Here is a 23,960-nt window from a genome sequence, read left to right on the forward strand (position 1 = left end):
ATTTCATAAGTCTTGCAGAGATTGTGCAACATGAAATTGAGGGTAGGGTAAAAACTACCCTAAGAGTGAACTATGACCTTCCAATTTTTTTCTATCTTTCTGTTAGTGTTGCATGTGAGATCCATCATAGTATTCATCACTATCATTTTTTGTTCACTTTATATAAAATAATTAACAAACGTTACTTTTCACTACCCTAAAAATGAAAGGTTCGCAAATTTATTTTTATAATTATAATAAAGATCGATTTCTGCTTTACATAAGTGCTCAATGCGTTCATCAATAACCCTTGAACAATTAGAATCATAGAATAACATTAAATCTTGAAATATTCAATATGAAAGAAGCGGGTCCCTGAGACCAAGGGTCACGACTAACGTCAGAAAAAAATAGGGTCACGACTAGAAGGTTAACTTAAAGTGTAAATAAAAAGGTATTTATCTATCTTATCAGTGTGGTCGATGCTGTAAAAATATAATACCCCTGGATTACAATAGGGCTATTCATACTCGCTCGACCGGTCTGAGAAGAATAGTCCGATTAGAACTCTTGGGAATAATAGTAATATCTTCACTGTACCAGACACGTACACTAAATACTGATATAGTATGTGAGTATAGATCAAGATATCCAAGACAGGAAAGTCTTCACCAGGAAACTAAAGCTCTACCTAAGCAATAGACCATACTACAGCCTGGACGAGTTTGTAGACGAGCACACCTACAGACCATAAGAGATAAACGACCCCTACAAAAGGAAAGATGAAAAGTCTATCCCCGCAGCCCTGGCTGCTGGTGAAGACTACAGTATCAAGTAAGTAACATATCCCCGCAGCCCTGGCTGCTGGTGAAGACTACAGTATCAAGTAAGTAACACTTATGAGCTTGTCAATTGCATAAGTCACGGATAGTCATGATCCGTTTTTTTATTGCGGAGGTGCCCTCATAAGTTTTTTGCCTGAGCTTGGGTGATTGATGAGATGACCAAACATCCATTCCACCGGCGTGATTCGAACACAAGAATTGGGCGGTGCTAACAGACTGAACTGAACCCAACCTGGCTTGCAAATCATTTTCATCAGAAGTCTGCAGGAGCAAATCCTGATTTGAAGGGCGAAATGTATAGGCGAATGATTGAGAGTATAATCATTAATTTGTTCATTTATTTACACAAAAATCCACACAGTATCAAACAATGAACATGAATATACAAACTGAATACACCCAAATGAGTTAGTGCTTACGCTTTCAACAAGGCAATATATGAATCTTAACAATATTAAGTATATTCAGTCTTGGACTACCTAATGGTTGAATTAGCCAAAATTGTAGCTTCTTTAAGAGCACATAATATATTGAACTTTCTAATACCTAAGTTTAATTCAAGAGAATTGAATACTGGTCATCAATAATATTGAAAATGAGTTGATTGTATTACATTTAGAAAAATTGATTTTTAAATATAACATTACTGAAGATTGCACGAAATACAATTTAGCCTATACTATATAAAAATACTAAATTCCAAGATAACATAAATCAGCAAGAGGGATTTTTTATACTAAAAACATCAAGATAAGATAAAACAGTAACAATGTCCATAAATGCAAAAATCACTTTTCGCTAAAAATTTTAATCCCCATGAAACAGTAAAAAACAATTTTCGGTGCTTGTAATACAAGCATTATATCAACATTCAATAATATGAATATTATTTTTCAAAGTGAACTACAATTGAAATGTTTGATAATAGCTATATCAAGCTGTTTTGCATAATTGGACATCCTTTTACATCAATTGAATAAGATTTATCCATACTTGTACAAAAATAGGATTGTATACTTTCAAAAATATTGTCTAGACAAACTAGCAACACTATAAATTGTAATTGGTATGATTTACAAAAATACATTTTATATAAAGTAATAAATGTATAATTCAAGAAAATTATCCTTTCAAGTAGTAAGAGTCTGTTCCTTAAAAATGTATCTCTATTCATTACACATCAAGAATATAAAAAGTTTACAAGTACAAAACAAATAGTCAAGTATATAATAATACCTTTTGAAAAACATTACAGGCTGTATATCATAATTTTACAATAACTCATCAATTTTTATCATCAATAGACCTACAATGCAACATTTACAAACTGCATAAACTCCAAAGGAATCATGACACTAATTTATTTTTTGCATATTATTTCCTACTAAATAAAGTTTTCCATTTTTTCCTGAACTTGAACATTACAATACTTTTGATAACAAAGGAATTATAAACTACACACACAAACTCAAATCAATAAGAAAGTAAAAAATAGAGACCACCATTAAATTTTTACATTAATATTTGAAGTCTGGTTGTGAAAAGATTAATCATGTCATATAAATCATGCCTTAAATCTTCATAAATCTATTCGAGGGTCTATTTACACTTACATTGTGGTAGCGCATCTACATTTAACTTAATTCCATTATAACTTGTTGTTTCCAACCAATGGAGTTTTGGTGACTTCAAAGAAAACGCTGAAACAAGAAAATTCATTATAAGTATCTCAATCAGGTATAAACATGGATTTGACCCTTTGAACAATAAAAACTATAAAAATGAATTTGAAGTGGAATTTCAAATCAATGCTTAATTAAATTTATTTTTAAGCTTTCTAGGTAGAAAGTGGGTTGAATGGTAAGTTGAAATCACCAACAGTATCTGTATCGATTGCAAAATGATTAAAATAGAGAAAATAGCATGGTTCATATAAAAATTCAGAAAATGCAAGTGAAATATAAAAATTCAAGCTACAATATTACAGTGAATAAAAATAACATGGTAAAATTGTATAGTCGCAGTCGACTATAATAAAATTTTAATAAAACGATCCGGAAAAAAAGATGAGATTTTTCAATAAGCCTAAAATGCCTAGTCCACACTTTCACCAAGTCGCTGGTCAAGCTAGTAAGCTTGGCCACGTTGGTCTTGCCATCCACACTGTAATGTGACCATTTGTGAATGCTTGGCTGGACACTCGCCTTCGCTCGACTTTTCTCAAGGCACAAGGCGAACTAAGGCAAATGAAGTCGAGCACTGGCAAAGCAGCCACATTTGTATGCACTTGGCGAGACTGTGAATGCGGCCTAAATAAAATAACATAATTGTTATAAAGTTGATATTATTAGCCACACTTTCCTCCGCTTCTATACTTCCATCTTTCTTTTTAGACCAACCAGCGGCAAAAGAGCTGATTAATTAAATCAATAGAAATAGGCTTGAATTCCTCGTAAAGGCATGTCATCTCCAACTCTTAGGCCCGGTTGCACAAAAGCCGGTTAAATTTTAATCGTGATTAATTTCATGAGAACCAATCAGAGAAGGCTTTTTAAAAAAGAACGCTTCTCTGATTGTTTCTCGTTAAATTAATCACGATTAAAATTTAGCCGGCTTTTGTGCAATCGGCACTTAGGATTTTTAACGCTCATTGGTTGATTCTGTCACTAATGAATTTTTATAGTAAGATCAATTACTAAACTTCATAAACACTCCAGAGAAGTGTCTCAGTCACGCTAAAGGGATAACAGCAATGAGCAAGTCTCATAACTACCATTCAACAAAGAAGGCTGACCTCCATAAGGAGGCATAATAAGAAGTATACAACCCAAATCCAGGAGTGAAGCTCGAAAAAGCTTCAGAAATAGTGGCTCTTTCTGAAGTAATGTTCCAGGTCGATCCCGACGCTGAGGGTTGTTTTAGTCCGTAGTTAGTCTTCACAAGAGCTTGGCACAGCGTGCATAAATGCATTTCCACCCCCATAGAAAGAATATAATTCTCGTTTTAAAGAATGGTAGTCACAAATTCATCGATTACTCGCAATTAACTGAGAAAAAATGTTAATACTTACTCTTGTGAGTACTTGTTCTTTATTGATTTTAAAGCTTCTTTGGGTTTTTTGTGCAGGTAGTCATTCAAGTGGAAAGCTATATCTTTGAAGTCATCCAATTTATATCCTAGAGAGAGAACAATGAAATTAGAATGTTATATTAAATGAATTAATGATAGATCACATAAATTAATTGATAATAATATATAAGTAGGTACCTATGATTCACAACGGACATCTCGTTGAGTTAGTAATTTTACTCAATAAAATAATATGTATTAACATATTACTGTTATACTGTATAATGTCTCTTACAGCGTTATTTTTTCTTGTTTTTCAATTTATTTCATTCTTTATTTTTATTTTCATATACAGTTTTTACTTTGAAAAAAATTGATATTTTCAGAAAATTTTTGTTTTATTAAATCAAAAATACCATGTAGAATTCATCCTTTGAATTTTATGGATTCATCTCGTACCGAATTTGAAATGTTCTGTCCCAAAAATTTGAACTTAGGCGCTCATGTCTCAGAAAGTAATGATTGAAAAAAAATGTTTTCCTAAGAAAACTTTTTCATTTTGATAGCTTGATCCTTAAGCGATCCTTGATCGTGACCTCGCGCGCCTCTCTCTTAGGAGATACTGAAATGAAGTGCAACTAACGGGTGATTCTCATAGAACATAATCTCATGAGCCTATATCATTGTGCGAAATATCACTGTGAGGACAATATAGATGGTGATGATGGTTGAAGCTGAAAATGAGGTGTTTTCCACAATACAATGAGCATTGTTGTCAAGTGTACCTGGAAATCTATATGAGATAGAGCGCTCTACCTAGTCTCAGATTTTAGAGCACAGAGGGATTTTGAATTTTACATATAGATTGTAATCGGGATATATTGTTTATCAAATACCAATTATGATCAAAATTGATTTTTTTTTCTTTAAATATCACTCATATTTGAAAAATCATAACTCAGTACTCATTGGAGATAGAGAGTTCCGAATGATCTCATTTCATTCAGAATTTTATGATCTTAAAAAAGGCAAGAAGAAAATTTTTCTGTCCGATCACTGATTTTGCCGGAAATAGCTGAAAACTGGAAAATGAACCTAAAATACGAACTTTTTGGGCCACTCTGTATTAGCACAAGGGAATTTTACAAGAAGAATTTGGTTCTGAACCTCTCTCATGTATCCAAATAAAATATTAAAAAATCAGAACTACGATATAAATTGCAAGCAAACCCCCATTCTTATGTCTATATTGACTGGACTTTACTGTTCCCCAATATTTATATTTGTCAAATATTTGTTTAAATGTCAATAAATATTGTTAAACATAATTCCTTAGAGTTTACTGAGACTCTGTGGTGTCGCATCACAGCGGAGACACAATAGTAACGCCGGTTACACACTGGGCGGTTTCTGCCGCGGCGGCGAAACTGCCGTCGCCGCCTCGAAAAAAAGTCGAGCTTACACATTCAGCGGAAAAAATACCGCCAAACATCGAGCGGCAAAATTACCGCCACGTATGATCAGTAGCCAAAATAATTCTTGTAGTTCTTCATCGCAAATGTGTTGTGACTTCTCTGTTTCATGAGTGTTCAGTTAATTGTTTTTGCACATTTTTCAAAAGTATATATTATTAAGTGTTTAACTTAAAATGGAAAGGCAACAACTTTCACCACTTTTGTTGTACCGTCGAAGGAAAAGAAGACAGCAGAGAAATCGCCTTGCTTTGGATTCATTGAAATGAACGTTTCTATTAAATCGACAGCGATATACAACATGTTACAATTTTTTCCTTGTCATCCAGAGTTTCAAAATCCCCCCTAATCTTCATACTCACTTCCTTCCACGCATTCCTTGTTGCATCTCGATCCTTAAATATGTCGAGGGTTTTGTCCCACAAAACTGGCCTCTGTTCTACAAATGATATTAACAACTCATTGTCTATTAACTTACTCATTTTCTCACACTCGTCAACCACAAACACTTAAAACAATAAATAAATGTTATAAACAACTCACAAACTTTACAACAAGACACAAATTAAATGGCTGATTTTCAAAGACCTCTGACTTGGAGCAACTGGGGAAAGACGACTGATCAGCGGCGTCGGTAGACAACCGCCAAATGTGTTAACGCCAATTTGGTCACGTACGCCACTGCGTAGACAAGAGCGGCAAAAACACCGCCAGCCGCAATGGCAGTGGACGGCTGCACAGCTGCCGCCAACGGCAATATAGCCGAGCAGCGTTTCTGCCGCCCAGTGTGTAAGCTTCCATTCAAGTCCATAGACTACTGCTCGAACGGTGGCGACGGCGAAATTACCGCCCCGGCAGAAACCGCCCAATGTGTAACCGGCGTTAGGCGATCGCTCAAGGAGGGGTGGAACCCGGGATTAACAATTAAAGACGGGATACTTGCGGGGGGGCGGCAGTTGCCGTTCTCGCCCAGGGCGGCAAAGTCCCTAGGGCCGTGCCTGTAAGTAGGTACCTATGATTCACAACGGACATCTCGTTGAGTAAGTAATTTTACTCAATAAAATAATATGTATTAACATATTACTGTTATACTGTATAATGTCTCTTATTTTTTTTCTCGGCGTTATTTTTTCTTGTTTTTCAATTTATTTCATTCTTTATTTTTATTTTCATATACAGTTTTTACTTTGAAAAAAATTATTATTCTCAATCGAATTATACATTATCAAATTACATGGTTAGTCTTCATTGAAGTAGAAAATTCGTAGCAAAACATTGGCTCCGGTTGGGCTTGATCTAGAGACCTTCAATTCCAGAATCACACCCGTTACCCTTGCGCCTCTAACGGACTGGGCGAATTGATGATTTGTTAGGTATTTTCTCTTGCGTTGGCTATAACTGGCAAATTAAATAAATTTGTTTTTAATAATATTGAAATGACAATTGATTAATAAAAATAAAATTGAGCCTATAAACATTCTCGGTAGATTCAGAATCTTAAGGCTGTGCAAAGACTAAAAATACACTTTCTACTCGTGATATTTTTCAAAGTTTTTCTCTTTGTATATCATGAAGCTATCAAAATGAAAAAGGTTTCTCAGGAAAACATTTTTCCGATCATTACTTTTTGAGATATGAGCGCCTAAAGTTTAAATTTTTGGGACAGACCATTTCAAGTTCGGTAAGAGATAAATCCATGAGATTTGGAGGATAGATTCATGGTATTGTTGATCTAGTAAAACAAAAATTTTTTGAAAGTATCAATTTTTGAGAAAGTTATTCAATTTACCAAAAATAACTCAAAAATAAACAAAAATTGATATTTTCAGAAAATTTTTGTTTTACAAGATCAATAATAGCATGAAGCAATCCTCTAAATCTCATGGATTGATTTATCTCTTGCCGAATTTGAAATGTTCTGTCCCAAAAATTTAAACTTTAGGCGCTCATATCTCAAAAAGTAATGATCGGAAAAATAATGTTTTCCTAAGAAAACTTTTTCATTTTGATAGCTTGATGATATACAAATCGAAAACTTTGAAAAATATCACGAGTAGAAAGTTTATTTTTAGCCTTTGCACAGCCTTAACGCAGAATTTCAAATAACAGTTTATTATTATTTATATTTTTCAAAGTTTTTCAATTTGTATAATATCATGAAGCTATCAAAATGAAAAAGGTTTCTCAGGAAAACATTTTTTTCCGATCATTACTTTTTGAGATATGAGCGCCTAAAGTTTAAATTTTTGGGACAGAGCATTTCAAGTTCGGTAAGAGATAAATACATGAGATTTAGAGGATGGATTCTTAATGGTATTATTGATTTAATAAAACAAAAATTTTCTGAAAATATCAATTATTGAGAAAGTTATTCAATTTACTAAAAATGGCCAAAAATAACTTTTAGTTGAGTTATTTTTGGTAAATTGAATAACCAATATTGATTTCTCAAAAATCAATATTTTCAAATTTTTTGTTTTACTAGATCAACAATACCACGAAGAATCTATCCTCTAAATCTCATGGATTTATCTCTTACCGAACTTGAAATGTCGTCCTAAAAATTTTCTTTAAATATTGATTTTTGAGAAAGTTATTCGATATACTAAATATGACCAAAAATAGTTTTTAGTTGAGTTGTTGGCCATTTTTGGTGAATTGAATAACCAAAATTTTAACCAATATTGATTTCTCAAAAATTTTTTGTTTTGCTAGATTAACAATATACCATGAAGAATCTATCCTCTAAATCTCATGGATTTATCTGTTACCGAACTTAAAATGTTCTGTCCCAAAAATTTAAACTTCAGGCGCTTATATCTCAAAAAGTAATGATCGGAAGAAAAATGTTTTCCTGAGAAACCTTTTTCATTTTGATAGCTCCATGATATACAAATCGAAAAACTTTGAGAAATATCACCAGTAGAAAGTTTATTTTAAGCCTCTGCACAGCCTTAAGTTTGACGCCCCGCTCCGCGAGTAGACGCTTCCAGTGTTGCATCTTATTACTTAACATGATATTGTTCCCCACGCAACGCCCCGCTCCGCCTTCAGTGTGTTTGCACCCTAAGAGGCGAATCAACAGAGGGAGAATGTTGTGAGTACGTACCGCTATAATACTCGAGAGCAGGTGACCAAACATCACCGTTGTTCATGATGCGTGCGATGTGAAGGCTGGCGGCAGCGAGCTTCGAGTCCGAAATGGACACAGTGGAGTGATCCATCAACGAGTACTCCAGCACGTACCTCGCCAGTGTCAGCAGGGGCATCTCTGTTTTCACACACTAAAACACATCAACACACGTTAGTAAAATCACACTATTGACTAGTAGTTCTCTGAACAGTAGACCTCACGCATTATTCTCATCCACAAGCATCTGATTGAAACTATAGACCTTATGGAAATACAGCAATAGACTGGCTACTCCACACATCTGTGTAATCACTTGTCAGCTGATTTATGATGAATAGTTCTATAGTCTGATTTTTTACTCTAAAATTGGCGTATGAAGGAGGCTCCTTTTTCCTTTTATATTATCCTTGAAATGCAAAATTTCCAAAAAACCTTGTATATACGTCGACGCGCAATTGAAAAAGGAACATACCTGTCAAATTTCATGAAAATCTACTACCGCGTTTCGCCGTAAATGCGCAACATATAAACATTCAAACATTTAAGAGAAATGCCAAACCGTCGACTCGAATCTTAGACCTCACTTCGCTCGGTCAATAAAATAAACTGTGGAACACAATAAAACTTAATAGTAAAAAACATGACTCATAGCAAAGAAAAGTTATTGAATGAAAAAAAGATTGAAGTCAGCATCTTTAAATGGTGTTCTCCAGATGGTGTTCTCCAAGAAATAGGAAAGTTTAAAGTATCCTTTTAATCAGCCTTAAGAAAATTTAAGTTTCCTTTACCACGATGTGTTACAATTTATTCCACACATCTTATTTTACATCTAATTTTTTACGTCTAGTATGTGCTGGATGATAACGATGTTAGATATTAAGATTGTTTTACATTATATAAAAATAGAAAAACAAGGCTAAGCTCATAAGAATGATAGTAAAACAACATGACTGAGCTATGAGATAGGTATCAAATTGTACTGTACGTCAGACTTACTACCCTCCTTGAATACTGTGATGAAGAAGAAAGCCTTTCTCTTGATCCAGTTATTCAATACTTACTAAAGGGTGTTGAAGAATTGCAAATCATGTTGATGTGGATTCAATAGCCACTGGGTTGCGCCCTTAACAAATATGCATTATTACAAGCGATATGTTGATCAAGTCATAAACCGTGAAACGAGTTTTTTTAGAAAATATTAAACTCACACTGTATAGATTTCATCGTTGGGGGGGGGGAGGTTTAGAACACATCACATGACATGTTATGTGACTAGTACTATTCTATAGTGAGGTTCTATAATGGCAATGTTTGATTACTATCCTTGTTTCTCATTCAACAAAGCGGATAGTGCAATCTCTTTCCCGCTTTTTTGCTCTGTTACCAGATCGTCTTTTAACAATGTAGAATTAATAATCAACAAAATATTTCATCTTAATTACGTAAATGTATTATGAAATTATTGCAAAATATAATTTATTGCTAAATAAAATATAATTGATTATTTTAATCAACGAGAACAAACAGTTAATATTACATCAATAAACCTGTAGAAGGCAGTGACAAGACAGAGGTTTGGCAACGTTTTTCTCCTATATTTCTCCACTGCCATTATAACGTGGACCTCACTATAGTTGTCATACGTGATCAGATCAGAGATGGATAGCAACGCTGCATGTCCTATCATTTCTATCAACTCGCCTAATAGAAATCCCATCAAAATAATAAATGCTATCACAAAACTATAGTAGCATCTATTTAATACAGATCATTGTGTCTTTAGAATAGTATACGTCACTCTGTTGATGAACTTAGATCTACAAGGCGATTCATCAGCCCACATGCAAATAATAATAATACTGAGGGTGATGCCCACATAAGCTCTTAGGCTAGTGCGTGGGTAATGAGTGAGAGGGATGATGATGAAGAGAGATGACGACTACGTTTTTAATGAATTAAACCTAGCTTCGCGGTGCAGGCTGGATGCTTGTCTGACTCGGACTAGGCGCTGAGACAGCAAATAATAGCAGCGTTGGTGGGAATGCGAGCGGCCGCAGTAACATCTTCCATCCAGCAATGGTTTGCGTAGTTCCGCCTAGCGGACAGACGAAAGATCAATCCAGTCGGTTATTTGATCCCTCCAGCCAGGCTCAGCCAAGCAGCCGAGACAATAGAACTATGGAGTGGCGTTCGCGTTCATCAGCAGTTTTCTTTCTCACGATTATTTTGATTTTTGTGTTACCTATAATCAATAATAACTCCTGTCACCAGTAAAAAGTTTCCAGAAACGTGGTGTACTACCATATTAGGCCTAATGACTTTTCATGATGATTTTTAATTATTTAAAAACATTGTTGACATTCTGAGCCTTTAGGCTAAACTTGGGGTCGCTGAGAACGAATCTGCAATCAGAATTTCTCTATCACGAGAAATAACGAAAAAACCCAGCTGTTGATCTCAAATGACAACAACGCCAAGCTGTGAGAAACCATCCTGCACTGCGGCGCTAGGTTAAGAGGTTAGTTATTCTGAATTTAAAAGAAATAAATCAGGTATTACCCTTGCATATCTTCGTAGAAATCTGTAAGATAGAGGATATCCCAGATCAAAGTCCAGAACCTCTAAGAAACTGAATTCCATGTCCAATAGTTCTGATTTTGCGTAAGCGTTGTCGCAAATGAATACAAATTCCTCGACAGACGGTGGGCACCGTTCCTGCAAAATATATGTCTACTGTTAAACAAATACATCACTAATACATTTGAAAACTAATATTATTATAATCAGATTATTCCAAAATTTACAATAAGGATCATGACATTTTCACTTTAAAGTACCGTACTAAAAAATGCATAATCATTATGAATTCTGAATTCCGATGGATGCTGTTTGTTTAACATGGTAAGCGATTTCTGTCGCTCTGTAAGCTGTCGCACGGCAAGCGATTCCTGTAAGTCGTTCTCTGTCAATTGTATTGTACGTAGACGTTATATATTTTACAGTCTTCATAAGCTACCTAAGTACATTAATCGAGCACAGTCATTAACAATTAATGGACAATCTAGTGTCATCAGCTTTCCTTAAGGTACTGACTTGTTTCCTCAGCTATTTATAAAATGGTTATATGATGTCTTGAATATAAACCTGCGTACAGACTTGAGCGCCACGAACACGCGCATTTCAATTTTCATCAGCTGATTTTCAGCTTATTATATCTGTACTTGTACAGAAACATTAAGATACAGATATAATAAGCATAGCATCAGCTGATGAAAAGTCGAATGCGCGTGTTTGTGGCGCTGAAGTCTGTACGCGCCTAAACTCAACTATGATATCCTTTGTAATGATATGTGTAAAGTCGAGACTAATATCCTACTTAAATAAATATAAAATCTTAAATAGTTCGCAATTGGGTTTTCAAAGTGGCCTTAATACTTCTGATGCAATATTTAGAGTGAGTAGAGAAGTTATAAATCATTTAGATAGAGGAAAAAAGTGCTTGGGAATCTTTCTGGACTTCCAAAAGGCTTTCGACACAGTGGACCATGAACTCTTGCTCAATAAAATGGAAATTATCGGTTTTAGAGGCATAGTTTTGAAATTTTTTAGGTCGTACTTAAACTTAAGGTCACAAGCCGTAAAAATTGATGATACAATTAGCAACGATAGGAGAGTTGAAGCTGGGATTCCACAAGGAACAGTGCTTGGCCAAATTCTATTCCTAATTTATATTAATGATTTATTAAATATTGATCTAGACTGTGGCTCTCTCTACTCATTTACGGATGACACTGTAGCTCTGTTTCATGGAAATTCATGGATGGAAACATTTGAGAAAGCAAATAGTGGTATAGCAAAGATAAAAAATTGGTGTGACCACAATAAATTATGTATAAATAAAGATAAAACTGTGGTTCTACCCTTTTACCTCACAATGGCTGGTAAGCCCTCTGAGGAGCACCAACTTAAAATTATTATTCATAAACCTGACTGTAACCAGTCTTATTGCCAGTGTGTTCCTCTCTTTGTTCATGATTCTGTAAAATACCTAGGCATCATGATAGATTCTCGACTAAGGTGGGAGCCACATATTTCTTATGTTTGTAATAGATTAAGGAAAACATTTTATAAGTTTGTTCGATTGAGAAATATTCTTCCATTGTACCAGTTGAGGATGGTATTCCTTGCCCTAATCTCTTCTGTAATTGAATACGGCATTGTTGGATGGGGAGGTTGTGGATCTTCCATCTTACAACCCCTTATTTTGCAGTATAAGAGAATTGTAAAAATATGTCTGAATAGACCAATTAGATATCCCACTAACCTAATCTATAAAGAATTCAAAGTTCTAAGCCCTGAGGATTTATATAAATTGAACTTATTAAAATATGTATTTTAACGACCATTCGATTTTCCAGTGACTCCTGAACATGGATATACAACTCGTGGTCAAGCCACAGAGAAACTGTATGAGCCGAGATGTGTAACTGCATCTGCGGCTGGTCATGCAGCCTTTCAGGGTCCTCGTTTATTTAATGTTTTACCTTTCGATATTTCTAGAGAGTCCTCCTCATCGATTTTCTGTAGAAGGTTAAGACTGTATTTATCGGCTTCATAAATTGTTTCGTTTCGTTTTGTTCATTGAAATGTTTAACTTTATTCTGTAAACTAGGCTATATAAACTAAGCATTGTAATCAATTTGTTTCTTTTTGTGGAAGATGTGTATTTTTCTTTAGATTGCTTAATGGCATAAGATAATACTATTTATGTAAGTAGCTCTATATAGTACTTGAAGCAGCTGAATCGTTTTTCTTATATATTTTCTGTAATTCATAAGACGAACCACTCCTCGACGCAGGCCTAGCCTAATGAGGAGTGCACTTGATATTTTTTATGTTATTATGCTTTGTAAAATTGTACAATGAAGTGAATAAAAGTTATTATTATATTGCATCATTTTTCTAAACAAAAATCAATGAATAAATAATACTTAATAAAATACAAATTTCTTATATGAATGCCCCTCCAGTGTTAAATTTCACTTCTACACTCTAAACTAGAATAATAATGAATCAATGAATGTTAAATTTCCCAATAAATATCAAATTTTAGTAAAAATGTGATAAACATAACTTTACTTCAATAAATTAACCTTAATTTGGACAGTCTAATCAACTGAATCAAGGAAGAGTTATGGTCTTGTTCCTGTTTTTTTATTACAAAATTTTGTTATTTTTCAACTTAATAAATAAATAAATTGTCACTTACTTCATATTTGCAAGCAATGAAAAGGCTGACAGCGCCGACCAGTTGTAGATTATCTTTTGAGATGCTCTTTTTCGATAGATAACTGTCGACCAATTTCACGCCCAGGTAGAGAGTTTCATGATTCAGCTCGAAGTTCTCTTGGACTTCCACCATCCAATCCACCAGAACTGATCTCATATATTTGGTAATGTGTGGCTGTCTTTCAATGTATGCCGGAATCATATATCTTGCCTGAAAATAGGAAAAATTTATGATTCTAAAGCAAATATCAAACGGCCGAATGAGTTTGCAACTATATAACAACCATCAATGATTCAATTATAATACTTTCAGAAATTTTGAGGACTAAATTTGTGTATCATTACTTTCCTGAGTATTCCAGCAATGGAATTGGACGACGTTTTAGGAGCTAATAGAACCGAAGTATTGAAAATCAGATTGTCGATTTATGTAACTTATAAGTAATAAAATAATCAAAAGGAACACCAATTGAAATAATTGATACATTCTCCATATAGGAACATCCTACAACATTAAATATTTAGTTCAGCTCCCCGCTAGTTATGAGATAACACACGATAATAGATCCTCTGAATCTTGAAAACTAATATTACGAACCTGCTGATACAGTTCTCAGCTTGATCAAATTTATCTTACACACTGGTGTTTTATCTGTAGTATTTGCAAAGGTGCATACAGACTTTCGCTCTGCTCCGCAACCGAACGTCACTCCAGCAGAGCGATTGATGATCGACCGGGTAGCAACAGTGGTTCGACCGGGGAACGCGAGAAGATCTAATATCTTCCGTAACGTTCATGATGGGTGCGTAGGCGGAGCGACTGTGGTTCGATGGAGGAACGAAGGCGGTACGAGGGCAGAGCGTGCTCGGTGCTGGTTGGAAGCGCGTATATGTGTACGCAGCTTTACAGGTAACAACGGAATAATAAACACTCTACAGTATACACAAAATGTGAGAAGTTTCTAGATAAGTTTATAAATAATGTTTCATGTATTCCTTGCACTAGCACGCAGATAACAAGAAAATACAACTAAGCTGTAATTGCAATTCGGCGATTGATCACTGCTGTTGTCTTTAACTAGAGGTAGATTGTCAAAGTTAAAAAATGTATATTTTTGACGTTTCATTTTAACCTTGAATGTAAAAATGTTCAACATTCGAACATTCTTTTTGAATCATCCAATAATTGAAAAAAAATCTTTATCGCCATAAGCTACATAATATTTTAGACAAAATTAAGCAATAGAAGAAGTTTTGGGAAATGGCCAGTTTTTTCTTTTCTGACTATTGTATTGTTTGTTCTATCCAATAAATCAATACTAATAAATGAATTCTATTACTATTGTATTGCAACCAACATTTTTGCAAGAATTTGTTCAATTTCTAACAACCCTTAGAATATTTAATAACAAATAACTATTTATTTTATATCCCTTAATTATTGTGTATTAATGGGAAAACTTGAAATAGTAGTCAATATTGTTATTTGCAGTTTCTCACCTCTCTTGATTTCAAGTAGCTGAAAATGTCAAAAGCATAGTCGGAGACCTGGCCAGGATCTTGAGCACATATTTTATCGAAATCCTCGACTCCCTCAGGCACGCATGGCCCCAGACTTTCTTTCTTATCAGACTTCTTGTCGGAGTTTGTAATATTCAACCTGAAAAACAAAAACCACAATAATTCTGGAACGTCGCTGCGATCGTTTCATGCATTGATAATAATAATTTGGTCAGTTTTATACAGCTTGGAGTAGTACTATTGAATAAAATATGTATTTAAGCAGATCCCGATTGAGAATCAAGAACAATGCTTTTGTATGCTAGTACTAGAGTTCTACTCAAAAAGATTGAATTGACTCGAAAAACCATTTAATGGACTCGCATTATCAGTGAAATGAATCAAAAACATAAATTTTGGGCAATCCATTTCAAATTTGAGATTGAAGAACACATATATTATTATATTCAAAGACAAGGTCACCAACACAAAACTTGTAATATGAAACATATATTATTATATTAAAAGACAAGGTCACCAACACAAAACTGGGCAAGTGTCCGTTGAATCTTAAACATTGTTCAATCATTGCCAATGGATGCCAAAAATAAATGTAGCCTATACAAAACAGTGTTAATTACAGTCTAAGTGAACTTATTTTCCATCAAAAAAGTATTTCAATTTCATTTAGACATCATTTAGGGTGATGTCACACCTTGCCGGACAAAATGACCGCTCCGACCGAGAGAAAAGGCTTTAGCATTGGAGTAGATGAGATGCATTCCAAACGCCTCCGCATACATAAACAAAGCGCAGGACATATATTGACTAATATGTGTCGCGTCCTGCCTGGTGTGTATCACCCTTAGATACATAGAAGATCAACCACTCAACGAAAATTATAATGTGAATAACTATTTATAACAATTGACGGCTAGAGCAAACGTTTTGGCAAATGCCAATATGAATATAAGCATATTGACATTTGACAAACATTTGCACATTGTCATAGTATCAGTCATATTGAGAAAATTATGATTGAGAACTATATTGAAGTATCTCATTATTGAAAATATCAGTATTTCATGCATTTAATTGAGTCAGGTTCATTTTGAAATAGAAGTATGTTATTCAACTACCCTATTATCTGTGCCAGAACGATATAATTCCCAGTGATTCAGTTCACTAAGAAACTACTCAACATAAGTGTCCGTTAAGCAGTTTCAACAAGTAATACCTTTAAACTAAATCTTTTATTCTAGTGCTATTTATAAATACATTTTATGCGATTTAGGCCATGTAGTAATTTATAGATAGGCACAAAGCAATGTTATTATAAAATCACTTTATTTAATATGTTGTCAACTCATTACAGAGCACACAATGCATTTCGTCTAACAGTTCTCTGATTTTATGGCTAATTAATGAATTTGAACTCACTCTTCAAGAGCAACTTACTCTTTCAATGCTAAAGCTTAAGAGCAACTACAAGTAACATAGTAATTGTATTTTGCCTAACAATTTTATAATTCAATGGCTAATGAATGAATTTCAACTTACACTTCCAGAGCAGTAGCATTGACATTGTATTTTGCTCAACATTTTCGGAATTTTATGATTAATGAATGAATTCTAATTTTAGCTTATAGTAACACAGGCCTTGCATTTTACCTAACAGTATTATAATGGTATGGGGGTATGGCTAATGAATGAATATTCCAACTTACTCTTCAAGAGCAGTAACATAGAAAAGACTGTCGCCACTGCTGTTGCCCGTGTCACTGAGTCGGGCCGACCGTCGCAGCGGAGGCTTAGCCGCCTCCGGTTGTAGAGTCGCCGCCCCCACCGCCTGAGGCTGCAGAGCCAGTGTCGCCACACCCGCAACCACCTCTTTCTCCACCTGCTTGACAGCCTGCTTCCTGGCGGCGGCGGTTGTTGTCACCTTGGGAATGACCAGTGCGGCTTTCGCTTGCACCTTGGCAGCAGTCGGCTTCTTGGCCGCGGGGGGAGCGGGAGCGACTGTGTTGGTCGTCGACCGCAGCGGCTGGCGTTTCATGATCGTTCCGAACGCTTTCTTGACGGCCCCCGTCTCTTTGGCTCCCGGCTTGCCACCCGGACCCACGTTCTTCTTCGGCACATCCTGAAAAAATTACAATTGAATACGACGGCTTAAATACTTTGAATAGACTACATTTGTGTATTCGGTGTTTCTTCGGCAAATCCTAAAAAAACTGAGAATTGAATACGACGGCAAATTCTTTGTGTACTCTGTGCTAGGTAGCACCGAACAGGATTTTCAACATCCCATAATGATTGATGGAGAAATACGCAAATTATAACCAATTGTAATGTTCAACCATTATGTTTAATGTATGTATTTGTATTACCAATTATTGTAAAAATGCAGTGAAATAAACGAATTATTATTATTATTATTATTATTATCTTTCACACAAAATTGGACAAATATAATCAATAACACTGGAATGTATTGGGGAAACAACTAGAATTCCAAATTCAGATTTATTATAGTACAGTGAATATGACAGAACCTGAAAAAAAAGATTATAATCACAAATTGCATGCAGCAGTGTTTGAAGTACAAGTTCGTCAAGTAGACACTAAATCAGAAAGCTACTGAAACATCCAAGTCGGTAGTGCGAACTGCAGTAGCAGTAGCCTACATTACAACATATTTCTTAGTGGGGTGATATTTACCCCGCGCGAATGATGCCGGGTTGAGAAAAAATATTCTTGTAATATTTAAATTCCTAGCTTACAAGTCAATCTACCTTTTAATGTAAGAGAATATTAAATGAAATAGCCTCAAACTTATTATTATTATCATCAACTCAGAATGTATAAAATAATTTACATCAAATAGATTTTAGGTTGGTAAAATCATATAAAATTAACAATAAGGCTAAAAATAATGGTTGTATTCAGTTGATTTTCTCCAACGCATTTCTGTTGATCAACATTATTTATTATCACGGTCACAAGCCAGAACGACTAACTATAATGCAATTTTTTGTAGAAAGAAATTTCCAACTTTTCTTCAACTTTTAACAATTACAGACTCTTCTTCAACTTTTACACATAAATTTATTTGTCAAACTTTTGTACTTTTCTTCAACTTTGAGACAATTTTCTATCAGCAAGTTTTCAATTGTTTTGTTGCTCTAGTTATTTTGCAATCTCTTCATTATTTAAAACTCTCTTCCTGTAACTTATATAATATTTATGGATAAATTTGTTGATACTACTATTGTTTCAAACGGATTCCTTCTGGGAAAACCTACTAACTTAGCAGGGCCCTAATTTGTATGATTGCGTTAATAAAATTTATTCAATGTGTAAAAATGTATCACACTTGAAGACTACGCAAATAAAGTTTGATTTCAATCATTATTGGTCTATACTTTGAAATAATTTACACTCAAGTGATTTTGAAATCAAGCTTTGACTAAATTGATAATATAATTTATTTATACATTGATACATACCATAATATCATTCACATTAGAATTAATGAGATTGATTAATTGTAGATTAGAATTATTGATCTAGTAGGTAAATGAAAGTTCACTCACATTCGTGATGTCACCAAAAGCGGATCTTTTCACAGTTTGCTTGGTGGTTGGCGATTTTTCAGCCTTCCTCTTGTTGATATCTACATTTTCGTTTCTGATTGAGCCGGTGTTTTTGGGCAAACCAAGGGTGCTCTTCTGTCGTCCAAAGCTGGTAGTTGAAGTGAGTTTCTGCGGTGCTAGCGACACCCTTGTCGATCTCCTAACGACGTTAGTCGGTTGACTAAGCTTGGGGCCAGGCATTATAATTTCTAAAAAAAAAATTGAAATATTTAGCCACAATATTTGAATCAAGAATGAGAAGTTCATTTTAGTTAAGAGATGTAATCATAACATAGGTGGATAGTAAATGCATAAATATGCAATTAGAAAGTAAACAGTAACACAAAGCATAGAACTGTTCTCTGATAAGCAGAGTTCATAGATTATTTTATTATAAACTAGCAGGTAACCCGTGCTTTGCAAGGGTCAAATTCTGTACCTCAGAGTTAGAAGAGCGTAAGTCTCAAACGGTTGATTTTACAAGAGAGTCCAAAAGTATTACAATCCCAGCCGGGGCTAGAAGAGCGTAAGTCGAATCAGCATTACACTTACTTGTCAATTATTGGACTCCCGTTGTTTCAGTTAAAATGCTTACTAGACTCACACTCTTTCAGCTCTGGCTATCTTCAATACAATCAAATGCAGAGGACTTACGCTCTAATCTTGAATCTATAGAATACGAAAAACTGAACCAGACCCACTAAAAACATCATTTTGTCAAAAATGGACTTACGCTCCTCTAGCTCTGAGGTACAGAATGAAATCTTGAAGAATTGAAAATAGGTCTATAACCATACTCCGTTAATGAAGGATGCAAAATTTCACGCTAATTCATTTCTAGCAGTTCTCACGTGATGATGCGTCAAACATAATTCCCTATCCCGTACGTGTATAAGCCAGTTCTTTCCTTTATTTTAGTATAGATCATTAAAATAAACAAGTATTTACTATCTTATTCAAGAACCGGAATTCCAGAAAGGTTTGAAGAACGATTTAATCAATATGGTACTTTTGAGTTTAATTCAGTGGAAAAATATTAAACTGATAAACAGATCAAGTAGCCTAATTCAACTAGAAACCAGAATTCACCATTAAAATAGACAAGTATTTTCTATCTTATTCAAGAACCGGAATTCCAGAAAAGTTCGAAGAGCCATTTCATCAATATGGTACTTTTGAGTGTAATTTAGTGGAAAAATATTAAACTGATAAACAGATCAAATAGCCTAATTTAACTAGAAACGAGAATTCACCATTAAAGGCGCAGTTGAGGAGTCAATCTTCGAATTCAACCTCAAATTTAATAATTATTTTCTGAGTTTTCAAAATTTAATTATGTAATTCTAACAACACAATCCATCCATTTCCACATGATGCAACGATAAAGGTGACACTGTTTGGAAATCCACTAACTACGAGCATAGAGAAACAATAGCATAAGTAGATATCCCATGGTATAGGGCGTTTATGTCGCAACTCTTTCTGTTATCTCAAGTCGATAGTCCATGTAATTCTTTCCCGTGAAGCTGTAGTATGACACTGGTAGTCTCTCTCATATTGTGCCGTTCATACACTCTCACCTCACCCCAACAAAACAGTAAAATTCGACAATAATCAACAGTAATCGGCTTGAGATAACAGTAAAAGTTGCGATATAAACGCCCTATACCATGGGATATCTACTTACGCTATTGTTTCTCTATGTGCTATGAGTTACACTACACAATGCTATACATGAGAAACATAGCCGTTCCAGAACAGCCATTCAATTCAACCAGCTACCGAAGTATGTTATCTGCATAATGCATAATATAAGAGTGTCGCACGATAGTTATAACAACCAAAGACCATAACTTAGATTCTATTTGAAATTCGCAACAAAAAAAAATCCAGTGAAATATTCTTATATCAGCCTTAGTTTGCGAGATATATAGATTTTTCGATATTTTTTGAAACAGTCAATAACTACGAGTAGAACACTATTAATCAAAATCTAATTCTAAGGATATGGTTGAGAATAGAAATAAAATTTCAATAAAATTATAATAATTTGTTCCTTTGTTTGGCGTTATTGACTTTTTATGAGTGCTCAAAGTTGAAAAAGTAAATTCGTCGAGTTCAAAGCTAAATTTCAAACGGTGTAGAATCTATGGTCTTCGACTGTTACACCTTTCGTGGGAAACTCTGTATATATGTTTTTTTTTTAATTAGTCACATCAAGCAATGGGAAAGTGTTTTATTAATAAAGAAAAGTAGGTCACTAGAATTACAAATACTGGCCACTGCAAAATTTTTTCAATGATTTAGCAGGTAGAATTTGGATTAAATTTTTTATTGTGTTGAGCATTTTGATTTTACTTTATATTTGTGATTGTGAAACAGTAATACTAGGAAAGAACCAACGACACACTTTTTCAACTCATTGTTGGTTCAATAATATGCTGCGTAGACGATTTTAAATACAGTATCTAGGACGAGCATAGTCTAAAGAGTTTCAAATTAGATAACTAGACAACTTTAAAATGTTTAATAGCCTAAGTAAACTGAGTATTAGTAAATAAAATTAGATAGTGGAAGATAATGGAAACCCCTGAAATAGAATACAGCGCATATTTATAAGTGCTTCAACACACAGCAATATTTGAAAATGCATTTCAACAAAAAATTGGCTAATTGCACGTTAAAAAATCATGATTGTGAAACAAAAGAGTTGATGACATACTTTCTAGATCCTCTCCAATATTGTTTGTGATGAAATTTATCGATTTTTCATGTTTTAACATTTTAATGAGGAATTAAGGCCAATGACTATCAAGAGTAGGCTATCAAGTACATTTTTCATTCAACTTTTCATAAATTTATTCTAAACTGAAAACATCATTAATCTAGGATAAGTAAATTATTCATAGATAACAAAATTGACTTTGAGAATACATTTTATTGATCAACAAATTTTTAAGTAATCCAAATTTCTCAATTTATAGAAAATTTATCCATGACTCTAATTAGGCCTACATCTACAAGATTACCGATTGTTATTATCATAAGTTTATTTACCAAAGTATTATATTTTGAATGAAATAAATGAATTAATGTTTTCGTTTTCATATTAATGGTTGACCGACAATACTAAACTTGTAGCTTATCGAATTCTCAAATTTTAATGTTTAAAAACAAGTTTCTACTCGATTAAGAATATTATCTTGATATTCAATAAAAAAGATGATGTTGAATAAAAACTTGTAATTTCAATAGTTATCTGTAATAAAGGATTATAACTCAATTTTGTCCTAACATTTAGGACAAAATTTAGGATCTAATTAGGTAACTTGACTGAAATTAATTGCATTTAATAGCATAAATTGACCATATTCGGAAAAAAGCAAAAGTTTATTTAAGTACCTAGGCTAAGTTATTGAACTTAGAATCGGTTTGGGAAGAAGCAGCGGTTTAACTCAGTGGTCGCGCTGATAAGCTATCGCTTAGAATCATGCACCTGCTAGTCCCGTTGAAAGGGTAACCGCTTGAGCAAACTGCTCCGAATATGGTTCCTCAGTTGTAAAATCGCTTCCCAGTGATTCGGAACTCACTTAAAACTGTAGGCCAATTCATGTTTCAATATCATCCGCCTCATTACCCACACAGAAGCTTAGAGCTCATGTGGGCATCACCCCCAGAAAAAAATTAACAGAATGAGTTACTACAGAAGACAAAAAGGGTAGATGTCCAGATGTCAGAAAGTCCCGCTGGTACAAAAAAGCTGTTTTGAGTTGAATAGCTTCAATTTTTTTAATTTAAATACCTTTTGTACTTCAATAAGCTGCTTAATATGGTTTGTTAGAGTTCTACAATTACATTAGGCTATAATAAAACACATGATCAACAAAAAAGCTGGATGCAACGAAAAATATATTTTCATCTGAGAAAAGAACAGATATAATAAAAATTCTTAATACGGTAGCTAATAGGCTACGGCCCGATTGTACAGAAGCCGGTTGAATTTTAACCGTGATTAAATTTCACAAGAACCAATCAGTAAAGGCCTTTTTGATAAGACGTCTTATCTGATTCTCGTGGTATTAATCTCGATTAAAATTTAACCGGCTTTTGCGCAACCGGCACTATGACAAATTATCCCGAAAATATCCTACTTAGGCCTATTAGTGTTTTTAGCTTTTGTACATAAAAGTGGGTAACATTATTTTAGAATAAAAAATAACCTGAAAACCAGTCAAAAAATTTAAATGAAAATTAAAGGCCTAGGTATATACTAAATTTATTCTATCAAGATAAATACATCTGAAAGACCAAAGCCAAATAAAAATATACTAGGCTTTCCGCATGTTCAACAGTTTTCAAGTTGCAGAAACATGATCATGGCTGGCAGTCCGGTCCGGAACACGAATCTATAAATTAACTGATAAAATCAAGTTTTCATTCAATCATGTTGAACTTTGTCAAACTCGAAATTAAACCTTTGATTAGAATGATGGATACTATTCTCAATGAAAAACATAGATCTATAATTGATTTTTCAATACGGAATAATGCAAATCGAAGTATCAAATAATCTAACTTGTGATTTTAGGTTTGACAATAATGTGAGCTGAAAAGAGGCTAGAAAACGCCATCCTCCATTTTGAAGCAAAATCATGTCGCGAAGTAAAGTATTAAATACGAATCTGAATTGAAGAATTTATAAGAATAGAAAAGTTCTAATGATTAATTAATACTATAAATTAGAATATTTTAGAAACTTACGGGCTTTACAACAAAATGTTCATGAAAAAATAACCGACTATTCACAGCACTTTTAAACTTCAACGGTTAAACTGGGAATGAGCATTTGACGGTTTGATGCTTTGACGGTTGAACTTTTTGAATGCCTTCTTAATCATTCTTGATTATATATTTCCTTCTAATTCCAATATTGATTTGTTTTTATGGATAAAGTAGATTTTTTGTAACACGATATTGATGAATTTGCTTCAATGTTTAATTATTGATAGAAATTTCCACTTCTATTATTAGAAGCATCTCT

At 34.0% G+C, this 23,960-nt stretch overlaps 1 protein-coding gene across 1 annotated transcript; it reads right to left on the reverse strand.

Annotated features, from left to right (window-relative positions):
• Nucleotides 1–1,142: 1,142 nt before the first annotated feature.
• Nucleotides 1,143–23,834, reverse strand: LOC111055557 (G2/mitotic-specific cyclin-B3). Its single transcript, XM_039425439.1, has 9 exons — nucleotides 23,681–23,834; nucleotides 18,881–19,128; nucleotides 17,015–17,427; nucleotides 15,288–15,447; nucleotides 13,768–13,998; nucleotides 11,058–11,213; nucleotides 8,475–8,649; nucleotides 3,895–4,000; nucleotides 1,143–2,524 (listed from the first exon to the last, which is right to left on the reverse strand). Exons 2-9 carry the CDS (start codon nucleotides 19,118–19,120, stop codon nucleotides 2,473–2,475), a joined length of 1,533 nt encoding a protein of 510 aa, XP_039281373.1. The 5' UTR covers nucleotides 19,121–19,128; nucleotides 23,681–23,834; the 3' UTR covers nucleotides 1,143–2,472.
• Between the last annotated feature and the right edge of the window lie 126 nt (nucleotides 23,835–23,960).

Source organism: Nilaparvata lugens, chromosome 3 (assembly GCF_014356525.2).
Source record: "Nilaparvata lugens isolate BPH chromosome 3, ASM1435652v1, whole genome shotgun sequence".
In the NCBI taxonomy this organism is placed as follows: Eukaryota; Metazoa; Arthropoda; class Insecta; order Hemiptera; family Delphacidae; genus Nilaparvata; species Nilaparvata lugens.

What these genes read in the sequence shown, in the direction of transcription:
- LOC111055557 (XM_039425439.1), bottom strand. Translation starts at nt 19,120, where the DNA reads ATGCCTGGCCCCAAGCTTAGTCAACCGACTAACGTCGTTAGGAGATCG. An exon ending in TTCTACGAAGATATGCAAGG is followed by an intron (nt 8,650 to 11,057) that starts GTAATACCTGAT and finishes GATGTGTTTTAG; the next exon opens with TGTGTGAAAACAGAGATGCC. An exon ending in AAGAACAAGTACTCACAAGA is followed by an intron (nt 2,525 to 3,894) that starts GTAAGTATTAAC and finishes TTCTTGTTTCAG; the next exon opens with CGTTTTCTTTGAAGTCACCA.